Consider the following 23,843-nt stretch of genomic DNA (forward strand, 5'->3'; position numbering starts at 1 on the left):
TGAAGCTACAGGGTGGCTTGCAAATCCCTCACTGACACCTACAAATTCGAAAGTATTAAAAGCAAGTGTACTATGAGATATATGGGATCTGTCTCAGATAGAGAATGCCATTTTGGTTGTCAGATAAGTAACTAAAGTAAATGCAAAGGTGTACATAAAGACAGAGATGTGATGAAGTAAAAACAGTTACAATGAGTGATTTAGTGCCTGAAGGGCTGACAGTAAATTTAGAACATTCCACTACATCATGGAGGTAAGCGCACATGTGCACATTTGGCAATGGTAGCAAATATCTCCTGTGAGCAATTAAACCTTGCAGCAGAGGGGAGGTGAAAGCAGGATCTTTGAAGAAAAAGGGACAAAAATCAATGCCGTCTCATTGGCTTAAAAGCCTTGAGGCAGTGTTGTTAAGTGATCTTCAATTAGTAAAAGAGGCAGATTGTGATGGCTTTTCTGTGCTTGACTGAATAGGTCCTTAAAATGATCAGTGCAAGCACTGCTTTATCTACAGAGATGAGTCATTGTCCAACTGGACTTCACAATACTTTTTTTTTTTTTTTTACCTCTGGTTTGCAATTCATATTGTAACATACAAAAATAACAGTCATGATTCCAGTCAATTTAATTAATTCTGATAAGAACAATCTTTGCAAATTGTTAGATGAACCTACAATTTTAGTAGAATAAATACTTAGTAGAATAATTATTAAATGGCAGTACAGACTTTTTTTTTTTTAAGATGTTTTTCATATATTGAAACAGTTCTATCCTGAAAATGAGGATTTAACTTCAATACAGATGAAATAAGTGGGCAGGTAAATTTTATGTGCATTTTTTACATGCAATGATAAATATGTATATATCTACATATATGCAACCTTTATTTAACCAGGTATGTCTGAGATTACCAATCTCTTTTTCAAGAGCAACCAGGCAAAGACTGGCAGCAACACCCAATAAAACCAAACAAATGTTAATATATTGTGATAGTCACAACACAATTACAGTTATGGAAAGCACATCACCCCCAATTCTGATACTTTTCTTATTTCATAAATCATTGGATGGCTTACCACCAAAATACATTAAAGTTGCTTTGTCATTTTATCAACCTTCCAGACCACTCAGGTCTTCTGGTTCTAGTCTACACCGCATCTCCAGAATCAGAACCAAACATGGAGAAGCAGCATGCAGCTTCTATGTTTCAAGGCATCTGTGAAGTTATGTTTAATATATACGGCATATTTATAAAAACTGAAGGAAACATACGTAATTGACTGCGCTATAAAATGGCACTATGTGCCAGGGAAATGTATAATGATACCTCCTTACCATTTTGCTATATCATTATGTGGTTAATTCAGTGTTCTTCTTGACATGAGATATTTTTCAGACCACACTTGCCACCAGTGTATCATATAACTTTTTTATTTTTTGGAAATTAAAGTTGACAGTATTTCTCAAAACAAATCACCTCCAACATTGCGGAAAAAACAAAAACAAAAGAATCTTGACGAGCTTTAAGAGTTGATAGAAGAAAGCAGAATATTTAAGAGCTTATATATTGTTTATGATATCATCATAAATTCACTTTCTTTCTTGGTGTTGCTGATTAATCACCTCTTGTAGCATGCAAATAAAAATTGTATAAAAGCAACTGCATCTCTTAGTGAAAGTCAGTGGCTGAAATTGGAACTCACAGCATAACAACCTAAACTACTGAAAAGAACTTCAGCCTTCACCGTAGCCGTTTGCTCTAAACCTTTTCCTGACTACATGCACAGTAAATCCACTCTTTAAGCAGACACTGGGCACGAGGAAGGTTGTTTTACTGCATTAACCTTAACTCCCTCTGGAACCATATAACACACTCACATGTGGTAGAGCAGCCCACAGCCACACATGCAGGCAGCCACACATGTAAACACAGAAGATATATCCACACACATATACATTTCATTGTCCCTGGAAAAAGAAATAAGAGTACAGCAGCTGTTTTGGCTAAGTAATGTGAACAGAGAAAATGTGCCTTGCATGAGCCTTGATGTTCTTTGTGCTTGTCTTTCAGACCTCTTTAAGGTAGTGAAACACAGTTTAAATAAGTAAAGGTGCAACTTTTTTCACACTGAAATAATGGAGTCAATAAGTAAATATGACTAAAACCATGAATGTAATCAAGAGAAATAGTATGTCTATAATATTTATAATATTTATAAATGTGAAAAATAATATATTCCATCTTCTTTCCTAAGCATTTACATGTACCTCCTTTGCAAATCTGGTTCACCCTGCCAAAAGATAGGTTCACATGCCTGCTTTTTTCAAGTTGAAACACAATCTTTCAATGAAATGCAGAAGATTCATTACACATACTTTATGACTTAAAGTCAAGAGGCAGGATGTTCATACGGTAGCAGTTGGCAGCTCTAAAAAACATGCTTTCAAAATGAAAGTGTAAACAAAAGTATTGTTTTGATTTCAGCTTTTGATTTCACAGAACAAAAGCTGTGAAATCCTGTTTTCAGACTGAAAATGTGTGCTCTTGGATTATGGAAGAAAAATTCCACTAAGCGAGGAGAGAGTTTTGCAAGCGAAGATTTGCTCCGAGCAGAGACTAAGTCTGACCGGGAGGAGAAGTTTTGAGTAAAATCATTGCAATTTTTGAGAAGAAAGATATCCTGCTTTCAAAATAAGAATGTAAGCAAAAGTACTAAACATTTTGAGAACAAAAGACATGAAATTCTGCTTTCAGATTGAAAATGTGTGATCTTGGATTATGGCATAAAATTTCCCTGGTACATGTGAAAGTCTGTGTTTTGCAGGAATTATTAACTTGGATAAGTTATACTGGTTTGTGAGAGAAATTTGTAATTCAATTAGTAAATGTTTATCCCAAGTATTTAGCATTACATTTTACTCAGAATTTTGTGTCACATAGACTTTTGCCCACTGATTGGAAGTGTGAAGGCAATCAGACCACTTAAAAGGCATTTTCCCTTTGACCATCTTCAGGGGCGGTCTGGGACACTCTTATCTGAATTAGATTAGCAGTCTGAATGCAATCCATCTTGACATACTAAAGAACCACCCACTTACCCTATGAGACTTCCATCAAGGAGCAGAGTTATTACCTCAAGTTTTTTGACATTTTTTATCTGAACAATTTAAAATTTTGATGATTGTCTGAAGACAAATTGGCCACATTTTGCTTTTTTGTAATTTAACTTTCAATAATACAAAAAAACAAAACAAAACAATTATTTGTAGTTTTTCACATTGATAATTTAGCACAACCTCCATCAGATTCCAGTGTGATCAGTCTACAACTTCAATTTGCCTGTACAGTGAAATTAGGATTTAATAAATCAGTGAATTACTGGTCTCTGTTTTGGTGAATGAGTTTTCTCTGTAATGTGAGATTTTTGAGTTGATTGCTGTGGTCACTTATTATGAAATATATTGTGGAAATAAAACAATCTCTGTATAGTAATAGTAACATGTTGCATGTTGAACAACTTTTACCTGGCCCTCTATGGAAAATACAGATATGTGGAGCAGCTATCAGCTAGAACCCAGATGAAGCTTTAGTGAAGTTTCTCAGGTAAAATCATCAGTGTCATTGAGCTGACACTGAGATCGTTCTACTCAAAGATACAATTTTTTCTTTACTTTTCTCATACTGCATACTACCTTAAACAATTAAGCTAATCAAGAGTATGCAGCGTATAGTTTAACAAACATCATGCACAATGAAGTCTATCTTGGCAATTTATCATCCACGAGGAAAGGGTAAAGAAATAAACTTTACAGCAAAAAAATGTCTATATAATAAGATGTAAAAAGTAGATGTGGAAAAGAGAACAGGGGATTTCTGCTTCTTGAACTTCCACATATTCCACATGTAGTAATTTAAAGAAAAAAAAGTCAAATATGCTTATAGGCACCATACAAATAATTAATAAATATAAAATATTAAGCAAAATATAAGGTTAATAAACATTGACATATACCATTGTGTAAAAACATCTAAAATACAAATACAATGTCAACATTTGCTATTCAATTTTTTGCAAGTAATGTATTTATATTATTTTAAATACCAATAAGTTGTCATTTAAATTCAGCAAAAAAAAGGTGTGTGTTATAGGGTACTATTTTTGTTGTAGAAAGAAAAAAAAACAAACAAAGAATGTAATCTTTTCATGAGACTAGTCTAGGCCTCCATTTAGAACAATGCCATTTCTCACCTGCCATTGTCTGACACTTTGCTATTCTAAAAAAAGACAAAAAGGTAAACATGAACACGCAAAGGAGATCGTTCTCAGTTCTGTTTATATTACGCCATTATTTTTGCATGCATACCTCAGAGAAAAAGTTCAAAATCACAGGACCTCTAAACAAGCCAGGAAAGATTGGAGAAAGTGCTTAATTTCAAAACAATAATGCTAGTACAAATTGTTCTTTTGCTAACTAAAAACAGAACTGAGTAAACAGCAGGCAGAGTCTTTGCAGGAAAAATAAACAGTGTCCTCTTTAGAAAATGAGACATGTCCTATGAGGACAGAGCTGCTGACCGTTGAATCTCGCGGGACAATCTCACAACATGCTGAATAATGACACCAGCTAAATCATAGCCAATAATTGAATATCTTCTAAGCTGATGATGGCGTGAGAATAAAAATCATATCTGGGCTCAGTGTTCCAATTTGAATTATGTTGTGTACAGCGTGCATGTGTTTGGTCACCAGTTTGCTGTTTTTATTCCGTCCCAATTTCAACTATTTTGTACAACATTCCTTGTATTATTGCTTCAGGACTGAGACTGATGGAGGGAGAAGATTGATGGGATGTGTGCAGTCCGCGGGGTAGCTCTTTAGGGAATTACAAGGCATGCATTTACTGTGCATTTGAGCTGTCAAATGAAACCCGACTTTTACTGCAGTCTGCAGCAGATACACAATAGATTGGATCTTTGTTTTATAGGTGTAGGTTTTCTATTTTGCAAGACAACAGAATATGCATGATATATGCTAAATTTAAAGGAGTGCAGATGGGTAGATGAAGCAGTGTACCCCTATATTCTGATCTGAATGTGCAGTGCTTGTATGTGTGTGTGTTTTATGGTTAAATCTTCCTAAGGCAACAAAGTGCAAAAGGAACACAGCAAGACAATTAGCTTCATCTGGGCCAAGCCCTGGGCCATCCCTTCTCTAGAGGAGTATTGGCTTACAGATAGCAGCGGTGGTCTTTCCTTCCAGTTTATTTATCAAGGGATTGCCCAGTAAAGCCAAGAGAACTTTCTCAGCCCCCTGTTACCTCAGGCACTGTGGGATGGGGTTCCTGTGGGGCTTTTTTCAGTCACAGAATATCTATATGTTCCACTTCATAGTTTCAGTTAAATGTGAATAAATGAACAGATGAGGGGGGAAAAAAAAGTGTTGGTACAGGAAAAAAAGTGTTCCCTGAAATAAAGTAAAAGAGACGATGCTAAGTTGCACCACTGATTGTTTATCACACTGTAACAGAATCCTAATTTTAACTTTGATTATTAAATGTTTCATTTACTTAAAGAAAAATGACAATATTTAATATTTTGTGCCACCATCTTTTGCAGGATTCACCAGAAATTGACAAAGTAGTTCACAGTGAGATGCCAGCATTTGCCCACAGGTAGATTTGCCTATTTGACTACTACTCAGGTAGCATTCTCCCTGAGTGCTCAAGCTGCCTCGCCACCAATCAAAACTGAGGTCTTTAAAATATTTCAAAATCAATGCTTAACATTTGTCTATGTAAATACAGAACTTAAAGCTGCAGCATGTAATATGTATAAAAGTTGGAGGAAAATGGAATATGTGTTGGAGTATGAGCAGCACCACACTGAGGGTGATTGACATTGCACACACCCTCCGCCTGGCTAAGATTGGTGGTTTCTAGTTAGCATTGGGAGAAAGCAGAGGACCTTACATTTTCTCACAGATTTTTGTATCATACCATACTACCATAGCATAGTGACAGTTTCAACAAGTATGTAAAACATATTTTTTATTAAAGTTACATACAGCAGCTGTAAGGCGACATGGCAAAAACATGCAACTTTTGGTCTTGTCCGCATGTATTTTGTGCTTGAGTAAACTGAAAGGCTAATAGCACCAAGGTACTAACTAACTTAGTTTGAAGTGACTATAATTCAGGGATTAACAGTCTCACTATGCACCGACATGTCTGTTATTTTAAAACAGTGGTCTCAAACTACAGTCCTCTAGGGCCGGTGTCCTGCAACTGTTAGATGTCTCTGCTTCAGAACACCTGACTCCAATATCAGCTCATTAGTAGAGCTCTGTAGAGTTTGACTGCATGCAAGTGAGGCTGTTTTGCCATTTATTTCAAGCGTGTAGGACAAGGGACACATCTAAAAGTTGCAAGTCAACAACTCTTGAGTATTTGAGTTTGAGATCATTATTTTAGAACATCTTTATAAAATAAACCATCATTAAAACTCTACTTTTCAAATGTTTTCAATTTACTCCAAATGGTACCAAAGGAATGCAGGTACACATTTGGAAATAACTATACGCTCAGCTGCAAGGGTTCCAAAAAATATATCTGCACCTGCATTATATTTTTGTTTCCATTTGTTTTCATCTTTAGAGTTTTATTATTAACATAGTGTCTGTGACTCTCACAATAGCAGAAATATTCACTATAGCACATTTTCTTCCATCTTACCAAGTAAAACAAGGGCATATGTTTGTTTCATAACTTTTGAAAGAAAAGTAAAGAAAAGTTAAATTTGTATAAAGTAGTCACTTAATACATATTAATATTTGTGTCTAAAATGGCAAAATGTTTCCTACAAATATTTACACATTATTTATTTACAGTATGTATAATTTTATGTTTTTCCCCATTTTGATTTATATTTGATTTGTAAATTTTATTAACACAACTCTGTTAATTTGAGTTTTATCACTGTTCTTCTCTTTATGTGGCATTAAAAATCGGTGCTTCATAAGGTTTCAGAAGGCAATGTTTTGAGATTAACAGCTAAAAAGTAATAACAGAAGCAAAGCAGAAACATTTTTGTGGAAATGATCAAAGCCCTTAAGGACAGTAATTTGGCACAAATGTTCCTATAAGAACAAGCAAGCAAACTGAACAAGATAACTGAGTAAATAGCAGTTCATAGATTTATTTGGTATTCATTTTTGCTTTTGTTTCTAAACAAAAGAAAAGAAAAAAAGGAAAAACTCCAGTAGTCAGGCACGAGAAATCTCTTCCAGATTTGCTTTGGCCAGTTTGTTGTTTTTTACATTTTCCAACAAGAACCCCATGGCAGCTTGTAATTTCACTTCATATGTGGAGCTTTTACTGCTGCGTGCTATTATATTTGTGTAATTGTGCAAAAAATTATTTCCACTCCTAATTGCAGGATGTCAAAAGTCCCATGAAGTAACTATTTCCACTTCTTTTGTATTGCTTTTAGGTTAAAACTGAACAAATCACCAGCATTTCAGGGCCGGTTTAGCAAGGAGATGAGTCGAAAAAAAAGGTATTCATGATTTGTCCCTGCAGGACACAAACACTGGAGCTTTTGGTCACATTAACTTTTGTCTGTAGGAAGGATAAAGCCAGAGAAATACCTTTTGTCTTTATTTTGGAGGAGCAGCAGTGTTGTGGTGGAGGCCTTGAGGTTAAACAAGCAGACATGTGACTGGATGGTTGCCAGCAGAAATTCTGGAGCATCTGGGAGAATTTGGGTACGTTTAGGGAATATGAGAATTTATCTCCTTCCTCAGCAGCACTGTTAGGTTGTGTTTTTAGGTTAATCATAGAAGTGGGGATTAAATGTTGACTTTATTCAGCCACTGTGGAAAACCAATACTTCTGAACCATTGTACTTTTTTTCCCCATCCAAATGACAGATGGCAAGGAAAGTGTATGAAAAAACTATAATTACCGATGAATAAAGAAATTGGCAGTTGACCAAAGTGGGACAATTATCAAGAAGATTAGTCCTGACCAGTCACTGGCAAGAAACTCAACAACCCAATTGTATTTTCTGATCAGCAAGCACAATGTCATGCCAAAGAAAACACTTTTCCAAATATAATGAGTGAAGTCAGAGGACACTCAGAAGGTGTAAAAGGTTTTAAAAGTAAACCATTTTTTCAGCAATGAGTTGAGACAAGTCTGTGATTCATTCAGGCTGTGAGAGTGAGACAGTTTTATTAACTTGATCTTTCAACCTCTGTGTTATGAAACATGTTGGATTTGGAAATGTTTTCAGCATTTTGGAAATTTCAGAGGTAAGATAATGACCCAAGGGAATGAATAGAAAAATTGGTGTTTAGAATTAGTAATGCCAATATTGGATGCTAAATACATTGTAATGTGAACTCCAACAACATACAGTCTTTCTTTTGAACATTAGTACAATAGTATTTTACAGCAACTGCTCTGTCTCTCACACAGCACACACACAAACATGCCAGACGAACTAAAAAAAATGTTTTGAATGCTGTTTTTACATCACTTTACTTTTAGTAATTTATGAAAATCTGAGACACCAAATGTTGGTGCCTGTAGATCAAAGTTTTACAGATTGTTATGGGTGCATCTCCAATAACATGACCACATTTTAAATATGATGTATTTTAAAGTTGTATCTGGTGATGCAGGAATGCTTTTAATAACAAAAGTTGTCTGTTCTAAATAAGAGAACTTTACTTTTAAGAATAAAGATACCATTGGTGGAATTTAAGTGAATACATTAGCCCAGAATTAAATTTTACAGGACAATTAAAATCTAGAGATGGGACAGTGATTTTTTAGTGTACTGCATTAACTACAAAAAAACTCAAAAATCCAGTAGGCCACTTCATAAAACAAACATCTAAATGCCTCAATCAGACTCAGACCACTTAATCAGAAAAATATTCACTTCCTCTTCTTAGTTGGAAAGCCTTCAAGATGGGAGTGTAGACAGCTTGCAACATCAATCCTCTGGCCCTTCTTCCCATCTGTCTCTCTCTGACACTTCTTCAATGTTGCCTCTTTAAAGTCTCCGTCATTCTTTGTAAATCATGCTGTCTGCATCACTCCGTCTCTGTCAAGCAGTCCTCCACACACTGCCTATTTCTCTCTTATTTCAGATAAAGTCGGGCTAATTAAAGAGTGCTGCAGCTGCGTATATATCACACTGGGCAAATTCCAATCTGCAATAAAGCAAGCCGAGCTTCCCTCACAAAGCTGACGCTTGTTTATCCTGATTCAATCATTTGCAGATGATCAGAAAATGCGGCCCGTGGGTATTTAAATTATGGAAGAGACTGTGCAATTTTCATTCAGTTTTGTAAATTTTTTGGAGTAAAGATCCTTGTAACAAAATGTGCCAAAACATTTGTGTAATTTCAAATGTTGGGAGAATTGTCTCAAAAAGAGAAGAACAAGGGCTAAAATGAAATCTGGTTTGTCTGGGTTACTGTGGAACATACGAGGGTAAAAAAAGAAGTCCGTGAAGAGAAACACTGTGAATCCGTGCGATCGTTTGAAGTCTTCCAATGCACCAGCAGTTACCACTAAAATCATAACACAGATGTGTTAGGCATTTGTGTTAACTTTACAACAGCTGCCGTCAACATCATCATGCCAAGATTAAAGGAGACTTTTAAAAAAGCATTTTCTCATGCATGACAACATACACTCGGGTCGTTGACGTCCATGTAAACCAAAAAAAGGAAGAGATTACCCTATTCCTTAAACAGTTTGATGTTACTTTTCCAAGTCAAAATCAAGTTATCCATCCTAATCCTCCTCATATTTTTAACTTTGTCCTATTTTAGCTTTAGTCCTTTTCCCATTAAATACATGCAAGTGGAAGGTCAAAAGTTATTTTTATTGGTTTGCTGCTACCTCCAAACCAACATCCAAAGTTCTTGCACTTAAAAAGTAAAAATAGGCAGTTGTCATAATTTTGAATTTTGGATCTAATTTCTAAGCTGCAACATAGCAAAGTTCAGGTTTTGTCATTGTGCTGTTTCAAGAAATATAAGAATTGTTGTTATTCATTTGCCTCAGATGAAAAAAAGCATCATATCTGCTCATTTACAACCTTCCCTTTTCTTGTATCCTCCCTTTATGTGAAAGTCAATTTAGCTCAGTTAAAAATCTGCAAGGAAAAAAAAATCACACTAATCTAAATATTTCATATTCATAGATAATGAACCACTTGTACACAAAATACAGGATTTGTTACAATTGCATTACTTATTAAAATAATCAAATTTTTAAATAATCACTGATTGGGTCAAAGAGGAAAACTGTACACTGAAAACAACAGTTTTGTATTCTTATAACCTAATTAGTAGTAACTTGTTAGATTTGAAGACAGTGTAAGAAAAACTGTGGACACTGTAGTTAAGGGCTGCTGCATGCTATCATAATATTCAAATTTGGTCAGGCTAAAAAGAAAGGTCAGATCAGGGACAAGTGTGTGCAAGCAACTGAAGACATCTACAATCATTAGCTAATGGACTGATAAGTAAATCTCCCTGGATGATTAGAAGTGGAACTAAAATGTGCAAACACTCAAATTAAACATTAGGACTTCAATGACAAAGTCTGTACAGCAATTCATTTATTGACTTTTTCTCTCATTTGGTTATCTTCATTCCTTTAAAACTACATCAGCCTACAAATAAAGTTTATAAAAGTAATAAAGTGTGAGTAAAGTGCAGAATTCCAAGATCTAGATTGTCAGTGTTAACAAAATATTACTGGTGTTGAATCACAGTTGGTTAAGTTTCAGAGCTACAACAGTGCCTATCAGAAAAACTCAACATAATCGATGTAATTTCAAGTAATCGATGTAATTTCTAGTAGCTAGTAGTAGTAGTAGTAACATTTGCCATGCCAATAATTGTTAGATTTTGTAATTAGCAGGACAATTACAAATACAAAATCCTAGTATTTGGATTTCGGCATAGATGTCATGTTTATTTTACACTGAAATTATTATTTTTCTGGAGAAAAATTAAATATGTAGAATTGTTCAAAGTATTTGTCTTAGAATTTCTCTTTGCATTTTATGCTATTTTGTAAACATGAAGAATCAAATGTAAAAAAAATACAAATGTCAAAGAATTTGATGTTAACAATCCTACTGCCCACTGAAGTAATGCTTAGTTTCTCCTAAAAATGATTTAGTTGAAGTAACTTTCTAAGGCATGCCTGCAAATCTTCTTGAAGTCTGTAGATACTTCAATACCTCTATTTTTATTTCAGTATTGGACTATAGTCAAATGGTCTTGCAGGAACGTCAAGTGGAGTACATAAACCTGGCTATAAACTCCTTGAACTGCACCATGATTATGATTTGCTCATAAGCACACAATAACTAAACGAAACTACAAGAGAACATTTGCCTCCCATGTTAAAATTTTAATATTTCTGGCAATCTTTACCAAGCAGTTACTATTAAATTTCCTTTCAGGTTAAATAAGCTATAACATTTTTATCACCTTGTCAATAAATTGCGGTCTCTAACCTGTCAAGCGCAGCAAACAGAAATTTTGTAAAACGAATTCAACAAGTCAGTATTCATAGAAAGAAAACATAGCTAAACACCATTTCCACCAGGGCCCAATAAGAGTACTTTTTATTACTGGAATCTGTCCAACTTTCTCTTAATTGTGGCAACTTGGCATAATCCTACCCCAGGCTCCCAAAATATACATGACCACATCGCTTCTGTCTTGTGCTCATGCTCTCACCGCAGAATGAGTTCCTAAAAGCAAATGATATCCAACATTCTTCATAAGCCTTAAAATGTAAAGAGCACACATAAAATTTGTTGATGTAAAGTCCTACAGTGAATAGTAGAAGTTATCACTCTGCAAACCATCAAGTGTAACTAAAGAGTCATTATATTTTCTTTTATACTGATTTCTGCTTTATACAGATTCTGCTTCTTTGTGTGTAACTTTTAGAAAAACTGCATGCTTATGAAAACATTGCAGTACAATAAAGCAATTTCTTTTGGTTTGTGGTAAATACAAGAAACCTGCCTGGAGTGAGAAACTTTTCAAACTATTTACAGGTATCACATTTTTAGCCTTATAAATCTGTAGTTTCAAAGATAATAATCTAAAGATGGGTGATAAATGGGCTAAGGGGTATGTTTTTCTTTTTCTGAGTGATTGTTGGCATGTAACAATTAGCACTTCTCTAACAGGTCACAGTGATTTCATTAAGTCATATGTGAGAACACAGATAAAAGGAAGCTTTTGTTTCTAAACTCTTAATTACCTCCTTTAGCTGCACTGACTTTTTTGTTTCTTAACATCAAACTAAATCAGATATAATAAATCTAAAAATGTATATTCCTAACAACTTAAAATTATTAGGTTTATAAAATACTACACAAAGTATGCTGGGATATAATTTAAGATGAATATGGATGGAGAGTTCTGGCTGATGAAGTGGTGTAAAAAGGAAACTGCCAACTCAAACGGATTTTTTTGTTTGCTTATTTCTATAAACCATGACTCTGTCTGAGGGTATGGATATGCATCCAGGATGTGTTGTTAAATAAAAAGCACAACTTTCACAGTGGATTTAACTGTAGGATTTCCATTGCAAGAACTGTCTTCATGTGAGAATGGGAACAATATAAAATATGAGTTATAGGCACATATAACATAAAGCATATGGTTGCAATCACACCATGTGAAATCCAAAAAGTATGAGGTTTGATATTTGAGACCACTGCATTATTCTCAATGACAAATAATATTGTGCTTGTCAGAACCTAAACAACAATGATGAATTTAAGATGCATTGCCAATTTTGGAACACTTGGCAAAGTGCTCTGTTTGAATAAATATTCTTTTTCTTGGATTAGTTTCAGCACCAACATTAAGGCAGTGTTCAGGTTTTTTTTGTAAGACTTGTGAACAAAATACTCACAGACCACGAGCAACCAAAAATGTATTTCTAATTCTTACACTTAACCCTAACAAGGTAAAGGGATTAAACAAAGAAGTATATATATATATATATATATATATATAAAGAGCTTAGTTGCTTTGGAGCAAACTATTAAGGTTTTGATAGATATTTTATTTGTGTGTACTTACTGTAGCAGTAATGAGTGGACCATGGGTCTGTGCATAGAGCAATGCTTCGTTAACATGCCCTCTGACGCCCAGCATGGCCAGCTCCAGGCTGTGGTGCCCAGCCATCACAAGAGTTAGTTTCTTCAAGGAGCTAATATATATCCTCCAAGGCTGATCCAGCTCTGCCGTACTTGCTAAGCAGCCCCGCATTACATTCAAGCAGTAGCCGGCACAGGGCTTGATCAGTGTCAAGCCTCTGCAGTGGGAGCAGTACACCATCTTTGCCAGACCTTTTACACAATCTCTACTAAGGTTGGCATGTTCTGTTGCGTTGATGACCTCCAGTCCTTTATCCAAGGCGAGACTCAGTTGCCTGCCAGCCTCCAACACCTCAGCCAGTTCCTGAGCCATGGTGACAGGATAATTCCCGAAAGGCTTCACATCCTGTCTGATCATACGCAGACAGTCACCCATTGTGCTGCTTGTTGTCACACTCCCTCCAATGCCTGGATTTATAAGTCGTGTATACACAAGAGGGAAGATGTTGTTAAAAAACTTGTGAATGGTCATCTCAACGGAAATGTTGGCTCCACGTAGGTATAGGGAGAGAGAAGAAAACAGTTGATTCACATGGGGCAAGGCCTGACGGGACAGGGATGAGTAGGTTCCCTCCAACAGTGAACTTAGGTGACCTTGAGAGAATGACAGGAGGTACTGAAACATGTCTGCAAGGAGAGGAGAAAATGAACAGAAAAAATATTTTAAGATGGAATTATAAACACAGAACATTTCATTTTTAATGAAAAGTATAGACTCATATATTTTTAAGAAAGAAGCTATAAAGATTTACATTGCCTGAATTGCAACGAGTAATTTCTTGCAAATTAATAAACCTTAACTGGACAGACGGACAGACTGAACACATATTTTGTCTCATTGTTTAATACATTAAAATGTCAGGTCATAACAAAGTCCTGTATTTTATTATGACACTTTATTTCATGTAGGTTTGATGAAGACTTTTATTGATTACTGTGAAAATTGTCCTGAAGTAAATTTAAAAGAATTGACCTTAGTGAGTCCTGGCATTGTGTTCTTGGAATACACCTTAAACCACAGGAATATATAAAAAAAATATTACTGAGAGAAAAAAAAAACATTATTTAATTTAATCAGATCTAATACTGACCTCACTTTTGGACACATAACTTTGCTTAACTAAAACATGACTAAATGCAGCAGACCTAGGTCATGCAGTTTAAGTCATGATTTTTTTATTCCAGGCAAAACATCTTCACATTTTTTCTCACATTTCAGGCTTTACTAACACACTCCATTATTGTATTTTTATGACTCTGCCAGGATAAAATGTAAATTGGTTATTTCGCATTGCAATTCAAAATGACCTAATATGAATTTGACTGACCACTCAGGCTGTCCCTTTCAAACATCCCATGCTTTTATATCCCTACAAACTTTCTCCTCTCCCCATGACCCACTGTGTCTTCACTTTATGCCATGTTTCCGACATGCCACTTCCCATCATACATTCTTCCCTGGGCATATATATATACTCATGTAAGTTTGTGTATGCATGTGCTAGATGCAACACTACTCTCTGGGGTGTGATGTAAGCTTGAAAGCATGACAGGACATGAAGGAGCAGCAGCAACTGTACAGAAACTGAGACCTGAGAACTCGGGTGCCAGGACACACACAATATTCAACACTATGACCACACAAACCTACATGCACACATCCCGACACGCACGCACGTATGCATGCACAGACATCCACAGTTTGTCTTTTTATTTTCACTAGGATTTTGCATCAACTTGCATTCATTTTTCATACATTTCTATAGCTTAACCCAGACAGTTAGGTTAGGTTAAGCCTAACCTTTACCAATACATGCCTAATCCTAAGCCTAACCTAAACTCAATTCATATCCTAGTCCTAAACCTAAAACCTAACCTAAAAACAACACCTTTTCTGATGGGACCCAGGCTTTGGGCCCAAAAGTAACAGTAAGTCGTCACAACATAGCTTTTGTTGGAAAAAATGGCCCTTAGACTGTATCAAAAACAAGGCTACAAACACTCATGCATTTCTAAAATAAGAATATACCTGCACTGACTCCCAATGTTACACGCAACAGCTTACTTAAAAGAATTACTGATGTGCTCTGGAATTTTTTAGATTGCCGTATGTTACATTCATTCATGAGAGAGTCATTCCAGTGTAGATTCTACTTTGGCTAAGAGCTTGTTAGCAAGTGTGTGTGTGGGCGTGTGCATGTGCGTGTTAATGCTTTTGTGTTTTTTGCATGTGCCCTGCCCCTCCCAGGTCACAGACAGAAGGATAACAACAGTCATGTCCTCATGAACAGCTGCACTAATAGGAGTACTGTCTGTGACACTTAGGGACTCCCCAATCACCAGTAAAAGGCACAACTTATTTGTAAAGCCCCTGAAAACACCAAGGAAGTTTGCACTCAAAAAAACATGAGATGGTAATTGAAAATTGTGAAGGCTAGGGACAGATATAAGGCAAATCCATGTGGAAAGAAAAGAGGAGTACGGAATATAGGCCACAGAGATGTCGAAGGGGATAAAAAACACCAGAAATAGAGAAGGTGAAGATTAATTTTTTAAAAAAAAACTACCAAAAAGTTAAAAGGATATTTTCATCCAACCTTGCTGTCTCTTAATGCCCCATGGAGCCTTCAGGAGTGTTAAGTATGCTACTATGTCTGAAGGTCAAGGCTGCAAGGGTGAATGTCTGTTGTTACAACACATCAGAAAATGGTTAAACAGCACTAAAAACACGTAAGCTCCAGATGCTTGTTTCACTCTGTTTCCGTCCTCAGCTATTCTGTGTTTCAGCTGTTTTAACAAAGAGAGTGGCACATATGTGAAAAATGAAAAAAACAAAAAAGTCAGAGACAAAGAAAGCCAGGAAAATAGAAGAAAAACTCCATTAAACTTTTTAAACAAGGAATGACAACTACTGTACAAGATGTCTCCACCTTGTGAACATACTGACATCTGGATCCATTTGGCTCTTGGCCTGGAGCACTTCCCCGTCTCTCCATGGATTTTACTTCAAACATGTACTTCTGAAGGAAGGACATGTTGTTACTTTAAAGATTTAGATTTTCTTCCGCTTAGACACAGGAGAAACAAACAAGACATAGCAGGTTCCGACAACAACTTCTGCTCTCTGCAGGTGAAGAATGAGGCGTAAAATAAAACACTGCTGGGTGGCCTTGCTAAAACACCTGTATTTACACCTGTTCAGACACACACAGGCTGACGGTGTCATCAGAGACATCTTTCAGTTCAATGATAACTCTGTAAAATGCTCTGGAAAACTGGGATACACCTTATTTTCCAGTGGGGAGAACAAGTCTTGCCAAACTACTCAGACTACTTAAAAGTTTTTCACATTGTTTGTTGGCACAACCAAAACTTCAATGTATTTTTTTAGGAATTTTATGTGATAGTCCAACACACAAGTAGCATGTAATTGTATACAACTTTCTAAACTATTTTAAAGTACTATGTAGGTGAAAACTAACACTGCCCATTATCCTGAATGCACCATGCCCACTGGCAAAATTATATTGCTGGGATACTTTTCAAGACTGCTAGTCAAAACTGATGGAGAAATGGATGGAACTGAATAGAATAGACAGAGTAGAATAGAAAGTCATTTATATATTTTATTTGACCTTTATTTTTACATGTTGTCTCATTGAGATCCAAGATCAGAGAGACAAGTTTTGAAAAGACAAACAAAAACACAGCAGCTAACTAACTAAGGAATTTAACTGAATTCAATAAGCTAATAAAGTATGAGCGAAAAACAAAAACAAGGTTCAAAAGATTTCTCGTTTTGTTATAAAAGAAATTTTAATTGTCCCAAAGGACAAAGAACATAGTTTGAAACTCCTGTAGAGCTCAGGTTGTAAACAACCCCAAGTTTTGACCATACTACTGGAATATTCCTTGATTGGACTGTCAGAGTGAAAAGTATGAGGACAAGTAAGGTGGGAACAATCCAAGAATAGTTTTATAGATCTAATGTACCAATGCTTGAGTCAATGCATGAATCAAACTGATAATTATGGCCAGCTCACCTGAAAATATAAATTACAGTGGCGAGTGAAAGATTTACATCCTGTAATAAACCCTAATGCACCATGATAGACGGTATCCAACATATGTAGACAGGTGACAGGTGCTTTTGTATAAACAACATCACAGTAATCTAACAGGGGAAGCAAGGTCATTAAAACAAGGTGCTTCCTAGCACTGAAAGAAAAACATGATCTATTTCTAAAGTAATTTGTTCCTCATTATCTTAGCAGGAAAGTGAAAACCAAACACATTTAAAAACAATACCAAAAACAAAATAATCTAAAACTATGCTAAATTGTTCAATAAATAGAAAATATGTATAAAGATTACAGGACACAGATGCTAAAAATACATTCACCCTTGTGGCAACATAAAAATTGCACAGAAATGTAACAAAGGAATATGTTGTTTTTTGTGTGATTTTATTTTGCAAAGTATTTTTGTCCTGCCCTCTACCTGACTCACAAATCTGACTTGTCATTCTGCAAGTCAATTGAGAAATCTCCTAAACATTTGTTTTAGATTCTCAGTACCATTGTATGAAAGTCAGTTGGCTCAGATTGTTCTCTCTGACCACCCTATCTAAATTTGGATGTGACCACGTTCAATTTAGACAAGCATTTGTTGGTGGCTATCCTCACATTTTATTGTTTCCCGTCTGTGTTTCTCTCGGGAAATGAAAGGCAGTTTAAATGTGGTCAGGTTGCATGGGGCAATTTTCTTTCATTTAAATGAAAGTCCTAAACACAAAAATTAAAGTCACAAAGCTGTAAAACAGAAAATGTCAGAACAATTAGAGATGCCTGCAGTTGTTGTTCCTATTTGATTGGAATAAACAAGGAAATATTCTGTATCCCATAGTCCTGCAATGGGCTAAAGTGAGTACAAATTTATGACTATGAAATTAGGTATTACACAATATCTTTCCATCAGTCTGAAGCCAAAATTGTTCACTGCGAACACTTGGTTTGAATTACAAAAACCCAACTTTGGTTGACATTCTGCACAGCATACCCCATGTTTAACTGGCACAATTTAACTTAAGTGTCACCATAGTGAAGCTGCCACAATCAGACTCAAAATAAGCATAGCAGTATGTCTGTGGTTTCAGTCACAACTATAGTGTTTATTGCCTTTGCTGTGATTGGCTCTGATTTCTCCACAAATACATTATATTCTATGACTAGTAAAAGAGGTAGTTGTAATGGTAGCAGTTTCTCCTGTTGCAGCAACAGCTACAATTACTACTTGGTGATGTTTAACACTCTCATGTGAATACTTTTCTGCAAAGAAAACAGCTGACTTGCTGCACTACTTTGGTTCCAATAGTGAAAGCACTTGGTACAACACAGCCATGCTTATGAGGAATCAGCTTCCTTCAGTGCAGTTCATATCTTTTCAATGAAACAACCAACTGTTACTCCCAGTACATTATTTTTGTGTTACATGCATACTTAAAACCAAATGTTTACATACACTGTATAGAAAGACACAGAACTATGTTTTCTCTCATTGTCTGATCAAAAAGAACAATCCTGTTTTAGGCTAGTTAAGACTACCAAAAAACATTATCTGCGTTTTCTCAAGTGCCAAAATATTGACAAATTTATGAGATTACATGTTTTTCTTTTTCCCCTTTCTCACATTAAATTACTATGCATTTAAATATTTTGGTATTTGCCAGGATGATGATATCTTGCCTTTGTAAGGTTGTAAGCTGATAGGTAAATTTACAACCTTTGACTAAATTGGTGAAACCCCTTTGGTTGAATTTTAAAGCATATGTCAATCATACCCTTTATTATGTGTTATCATTGGAAATTTAAAAAAAAAAAACTTAGTCAAGATATCAGGAAGAGAACTGTGGACCTCCAAAACTCTGATTCATCCTTTGGTATAATTTCCAGATGTCTAAAGGTGCTGTGGTAATCTGTTCAAACAGCTGGCCAAAATTTTAGTGAACTATTATGAGGGAAATTAATTATACGCAAACTTATGTTAGATACAGTAATAAAGCATCCTCTCAAAATATTTTTAATTACAGTGGCATTTAGCAAATAGAAATATTTTTGGCAATCTTTAATGACCTAAAACAAGAAATGCTTAGTCTCAGTTAATGTCAGACTGAGAAAAGAAGGCCATGTGTATTTTTATGCAGTGTATGAAAATTTATGTTTTAAATGTATCAGAAGGAGGCCCCGGGGAAGACCCAGGACACCTGGAGAGACTATGTTTCCCGGCTGGCCTGGGAACGCCTTAGGATTCCCCCAGAAGAGCTGGAACAAGTGGCTGGGGAGAGGGAAGTCTGGGCCTCCCTTCTTAAGCTGCTACCCCCACGACCCGACCCCGGATAAGCAGAAGAAAATGGATGGATGGATGGATGGATGGATGGATGGATGGATGGATGGATGGATGGATGGATGGATGGGCCATTTGCAACTATGACATATATATTTTGGATTTGCTTATTATGATTGGTATTATTGTTTTTATGGTTTCTAAGGACCCCTAAGAAAATGAGATGATACATCTCAAGGGGTTATTGTCATGAGGTGCGGGTGGTGAGAGTGGTGAGGCAGATGCAGCGGACCCAGGTATGATGAATTATGATGATTTTAATGAAAATAACTTAGTCCAAACAACGAGCAGGAGTAACGCACACTGAACACGAAGAGACTAAACATTGACATTGACGTAACATTGACAAGGACCCGACGAGGAACAAGGAACACAGGTGGAGTTAAATACACAGGGGGTAATCACAGAACGAGACACACCTGGGAACAATCAAGGGGAGGACAGGACAACGAAGAGACTTACGGACACAGAAACTCAAAATAAACATAGAAAAACACAGATCCCGACAGTTATCTTTGAAACAAATAAATAAGTAAATGTCAGTGACTCAGAAAAATGAGGTGAGGAAAAACAATCCCTAGTACACGCTCCCTTTAAAGATTTTACAATCCACTCTATATTTTGTTATAGCCCTGATTCCTGCAAGAACATTGCTAAGTTTTCTTGCAGGAAAACTTTGCAAGTTAAAGCAAACTACCATAATACTGGATCCTACAGCGTTGTTTGTGTTCTTTTTTGCTCAGCTTTTACTGTCATTGCTTCAACAAGATAAACTAGGCATAAAGTACGGATGGATGAGAATGTGGCCCTGCGATTTCAACTTTGCTTGCTTGTATATGTTTGGAGGTACAGCAATATTGTGATAATGAGACAGGAGACACTGTTCTCATACCATAAAGCTGTGGGACATTCCCATCCTGGCAGTCGGTCCTGACAGTCCTGAATGAATCTGACCAACTATCATCTCAGGAAAAGCATTTTAATCCCTCTACTGGCTTGGGTTTCCAACAGGTCACCACACAGATACGTGTCATAGTGACACATGTGGAGATTACATATCCTTGTTTTAATTAGCAAAAGGACCGTATATCTACACTGTCTTCTCTGAGGCAGTGGGAATCATCTTGAGTTACAGCCGAGAGTTCCAGTGTCATATAATCTCCTGCTTTAATGGTAATAAACTATTATTAAATTCTTGAATCAATCTTTTGATTCATATTGCTTATGTGACTCTTGAACACAGCCTGACCAAGTCTAAAGAAGGAGCATGAGTCATCTGTGAAACTACATGCTCAGGTTTGCTGCTCATGCAAGCATGTTGACCTGGAAAACTGAACTCCTACCAAAACAGTTAGGTAGCCACTGCCACCCCCAGCACCCAGTATTCACCCAACAAAACAACTATGAAAAAACCTCATTGTTTTATCAGACTAACAGATGGGATGATATCTTGCTGTAAAAAATTATTTGTACACCTTTCAAAATGTTTTATTTTGACTTTGACAAAATATTTTTTAAAAAGTCTTGGCCATTATAGCAGCAGTATGTCCCTTTTATAAAAAAAATATGTTTTTACATATTTGTTAAAACTGTCACTATGATGTGACAGACAGAATAGTATGAAACAGATAATCTGTGAAAGAAAAATCAAGCTCTTCTGCCATCAGCTGTCATCTGAATAAAAAGAGTACTTTTGAATTTGAATTGAATTTGGATATGTCTATTTATTCAATAATTTAGCAGCAGAAAGGGGTTTCTGAGTCCAAAATGTTGCTCATTTAGTCAATATATAGATTTTGTTAAAATGTGATTAATTGCAATTGTTTAACTACATACCCTGCAATTAACATGATTAAAAATTTCAATTGTGTCCCACCATTTGATTTGACAAATGGGATAGTTATTTTTATTTTTTTACTTAGGGCCAAGTTGGTTTCTCTTAATAAAAGAATTCATCATTTAAAATATTTTTTTTTTATTATTTAGTTGGGACCGGGCTTTGTCTAATGTTAAAATTTGTTTAATGCATTATGGGTAAATATTGTCAGGATAATTTAGCCAGTGATTAAAAAATGGAATTCAACACAAAAACTAAATTCTGGAATATGAAAAACTGTCATAGAAGCAACCATAGTTTATTCCACACTGGCACAGTTTGAAATATAGTGGACACTATATTAGAAATGAGAACACATTTCCTGTTTGCAGAAATACAGAAACATGATCACAGGTGAAGAAAGGAGGAGATGAGAGAATGATGGGAACAGAGAAGACTGGGGACAGGGGCAATTGCTGAAGGAGTCAGAGAGGTGTGAGTGGATGAGATTGTTGAAATGGCTGATGGGGGGTATGGAGGGTGTTTGCTGTAGACTGCTGACAGGCTGATGGACGACACCTCTAGTACTTAGTATCAAAGGGACAAAGGTCAAAGTGTTTTTTTCTGATGGTTTACACAATGTAGTATTCAGCACATTGAGCGAATCCAACTGGAAAGTCTGAACATCCTAAATTTCAACAACACTAAACAGTAGTCAGATATGCAGCCTATTCTTTTCACTTAATATTTTAAATCAGTAGTCCTTCAGTCCTGGAAATGTTCATTAGGTGATAGAAGAATGATTTTATAATTGTTTTTATGCTCCTCTGAAGTTTCAGGCCAGAGTCCATCACTACACCTAGATTTCAGACCTCATCTCATCTCTGTAATAACTGAAGCTGCAAGCTGACCCTGTATTGTTCCTCTTTAGGTCCAAAGATAATAACATCACTTTTGTTTCTGTTCTGCTGGAGAATGGTATGGCAAATCCACTGATTTGTTTCAAGCATCTGTTTGGTGCCTGAATGGGTTCCCCTGGTTACATCATAATGTAGATCTGTGTATCATCTGCGTAGTTAGGGTAGCTAATCTTATTATTTGTTATAACTTAAGTTAGCGGGCGCACATATATATTACATAGAAGGGATCCCAGGATTGAACCATACGGTATCCCACGTAACTTCTGTCCGCTCCAAAGAGAAGTTACAAATTTGCACAAAGAAATTCTTGACATTAGGAAAGATTTCAACCAGTTAGGCACTGTGTCAGAGTCCTACCCAGTTCTCCAGTTGCTTCTACAATATTTCATGGTGAACCATGTCAAATCCTGCACTGAGGTTCAGCAAAACCAACACTGTGGTGCCTCCACAGTCTGTATTTATGTGAATGTCATTGAACACTTTGATGAGGGCAGGCTCAGTAATTTGGTGAGAACGAAAATCAATCGGAATCTTGCATGTTTGTTATTCATGAACACCACAGACTGGAGGCATTTTCTTCTAAATAGTTATTCCAAACCCAAAGATTAGGATTAACAAAAGTATTCAAATATGACTGATGAAGATATTGAAGGGAGTCAAGAAAAGTAAAGGCACTCAAACGTTTTGTTGGAAAAGAATTGGAAACACACTGGGTAGCACATGATTAACATGAAACAGATTTTTGTGTAGACCCATGGTGTGGAATGAAATCAGAAACTAATGAGGAATTTACCACCATAAAAGGTGTGGTTGCTGTTTTTATTAATGAGCTTTTTGTACGAATAGTGAAATGTTGGGGTAGACACTGAATGCATAGCTTAAGTTGAGTACTTAACTGTCATTAGCATGAACAAGGCAAAATAATAATAATAATAGAAACCCTTGATAAAAAAGTTGCAGTATCAAAGATTTTATAAGAATAAATTTGTCTTAATAAAAAGTTTTCTATTTATATTATTTCATGGATGATCCATGAGGAACATATTACACTCTTCTGTATGTTTGGCTGAACACCAATTTTATAGCAGTGGACCAAACAAACACATCATGGCTGGCCAGGTTCAGAACATCATTTATGATTGTTTTTTTTTTTACAATTAATTATACATTCTGAACTGGAATACACTGATCTGTAACAGGATGATCAGTGGATACAATCTTAGAGCTGTAAATTGTTACGATGCACAAAGGAAAGAGAGTGGTAGAATAAACGGTGAAGGAGCCAATAGAGGGCGTAAGGAGGAGTTAGTTGAGTCGAATGTGGGAGTAATGAAGTGAGTCTTTGATGAGAGATCGGAGGAGGTGAGCCAATCCCAGCCCAATGTGGACTAAACCAACAGTATGACTCATAATTCAGAAACTTTAATATTCTTTTTTACTTTTGCATTAAAATCATGGACTCCAAACATACCTTGATATTGCACAAGCA

At 35.9% G+C, this 23,843-nt stretch overlaps 1 protein-coding gene across 2 annotated transcripts in view; it reads right to left on the reverse strand.

Annotated features, from left to right (window-relative positions):
* The window catches only part of gpc5c (glypican 5c), a 96,666-nt gene that overhangs the window by 56,113 nt on the left and 16,710 nt on the right, over positions 1 to 23,843 (reverse strand). For both annotated transcript variants that reach the window (XM_032566229.1, XM_032566228.1), the window contains exon 3: positions 13,140 to 13,843. In XM_032566229.1, the coding sequence (XP_032422120.1) occupies positions 13,140 to 13,843 (704 nt within the window). The remainder of the gene's footprint in view (positions 1 to 13,139; positions 13,844 to 23,843) is intronic.

The sequence above is a fragment of the Xiphophorus hellerii genome, chromosome 6 (genome assembly GCF_003331165.1).
Source record: "Xiphophorus hellerii strain 12219 chromosome 6, Xiphophorus_hellerii-4.1, whole genome shotgun sequence".
NCBI lineage: Eukaryota > Metazoa > Chordata > Actinopteri > Cyprinodontiformes > Poeciliidae > Xiphophorus > Xiphophorus hellerii.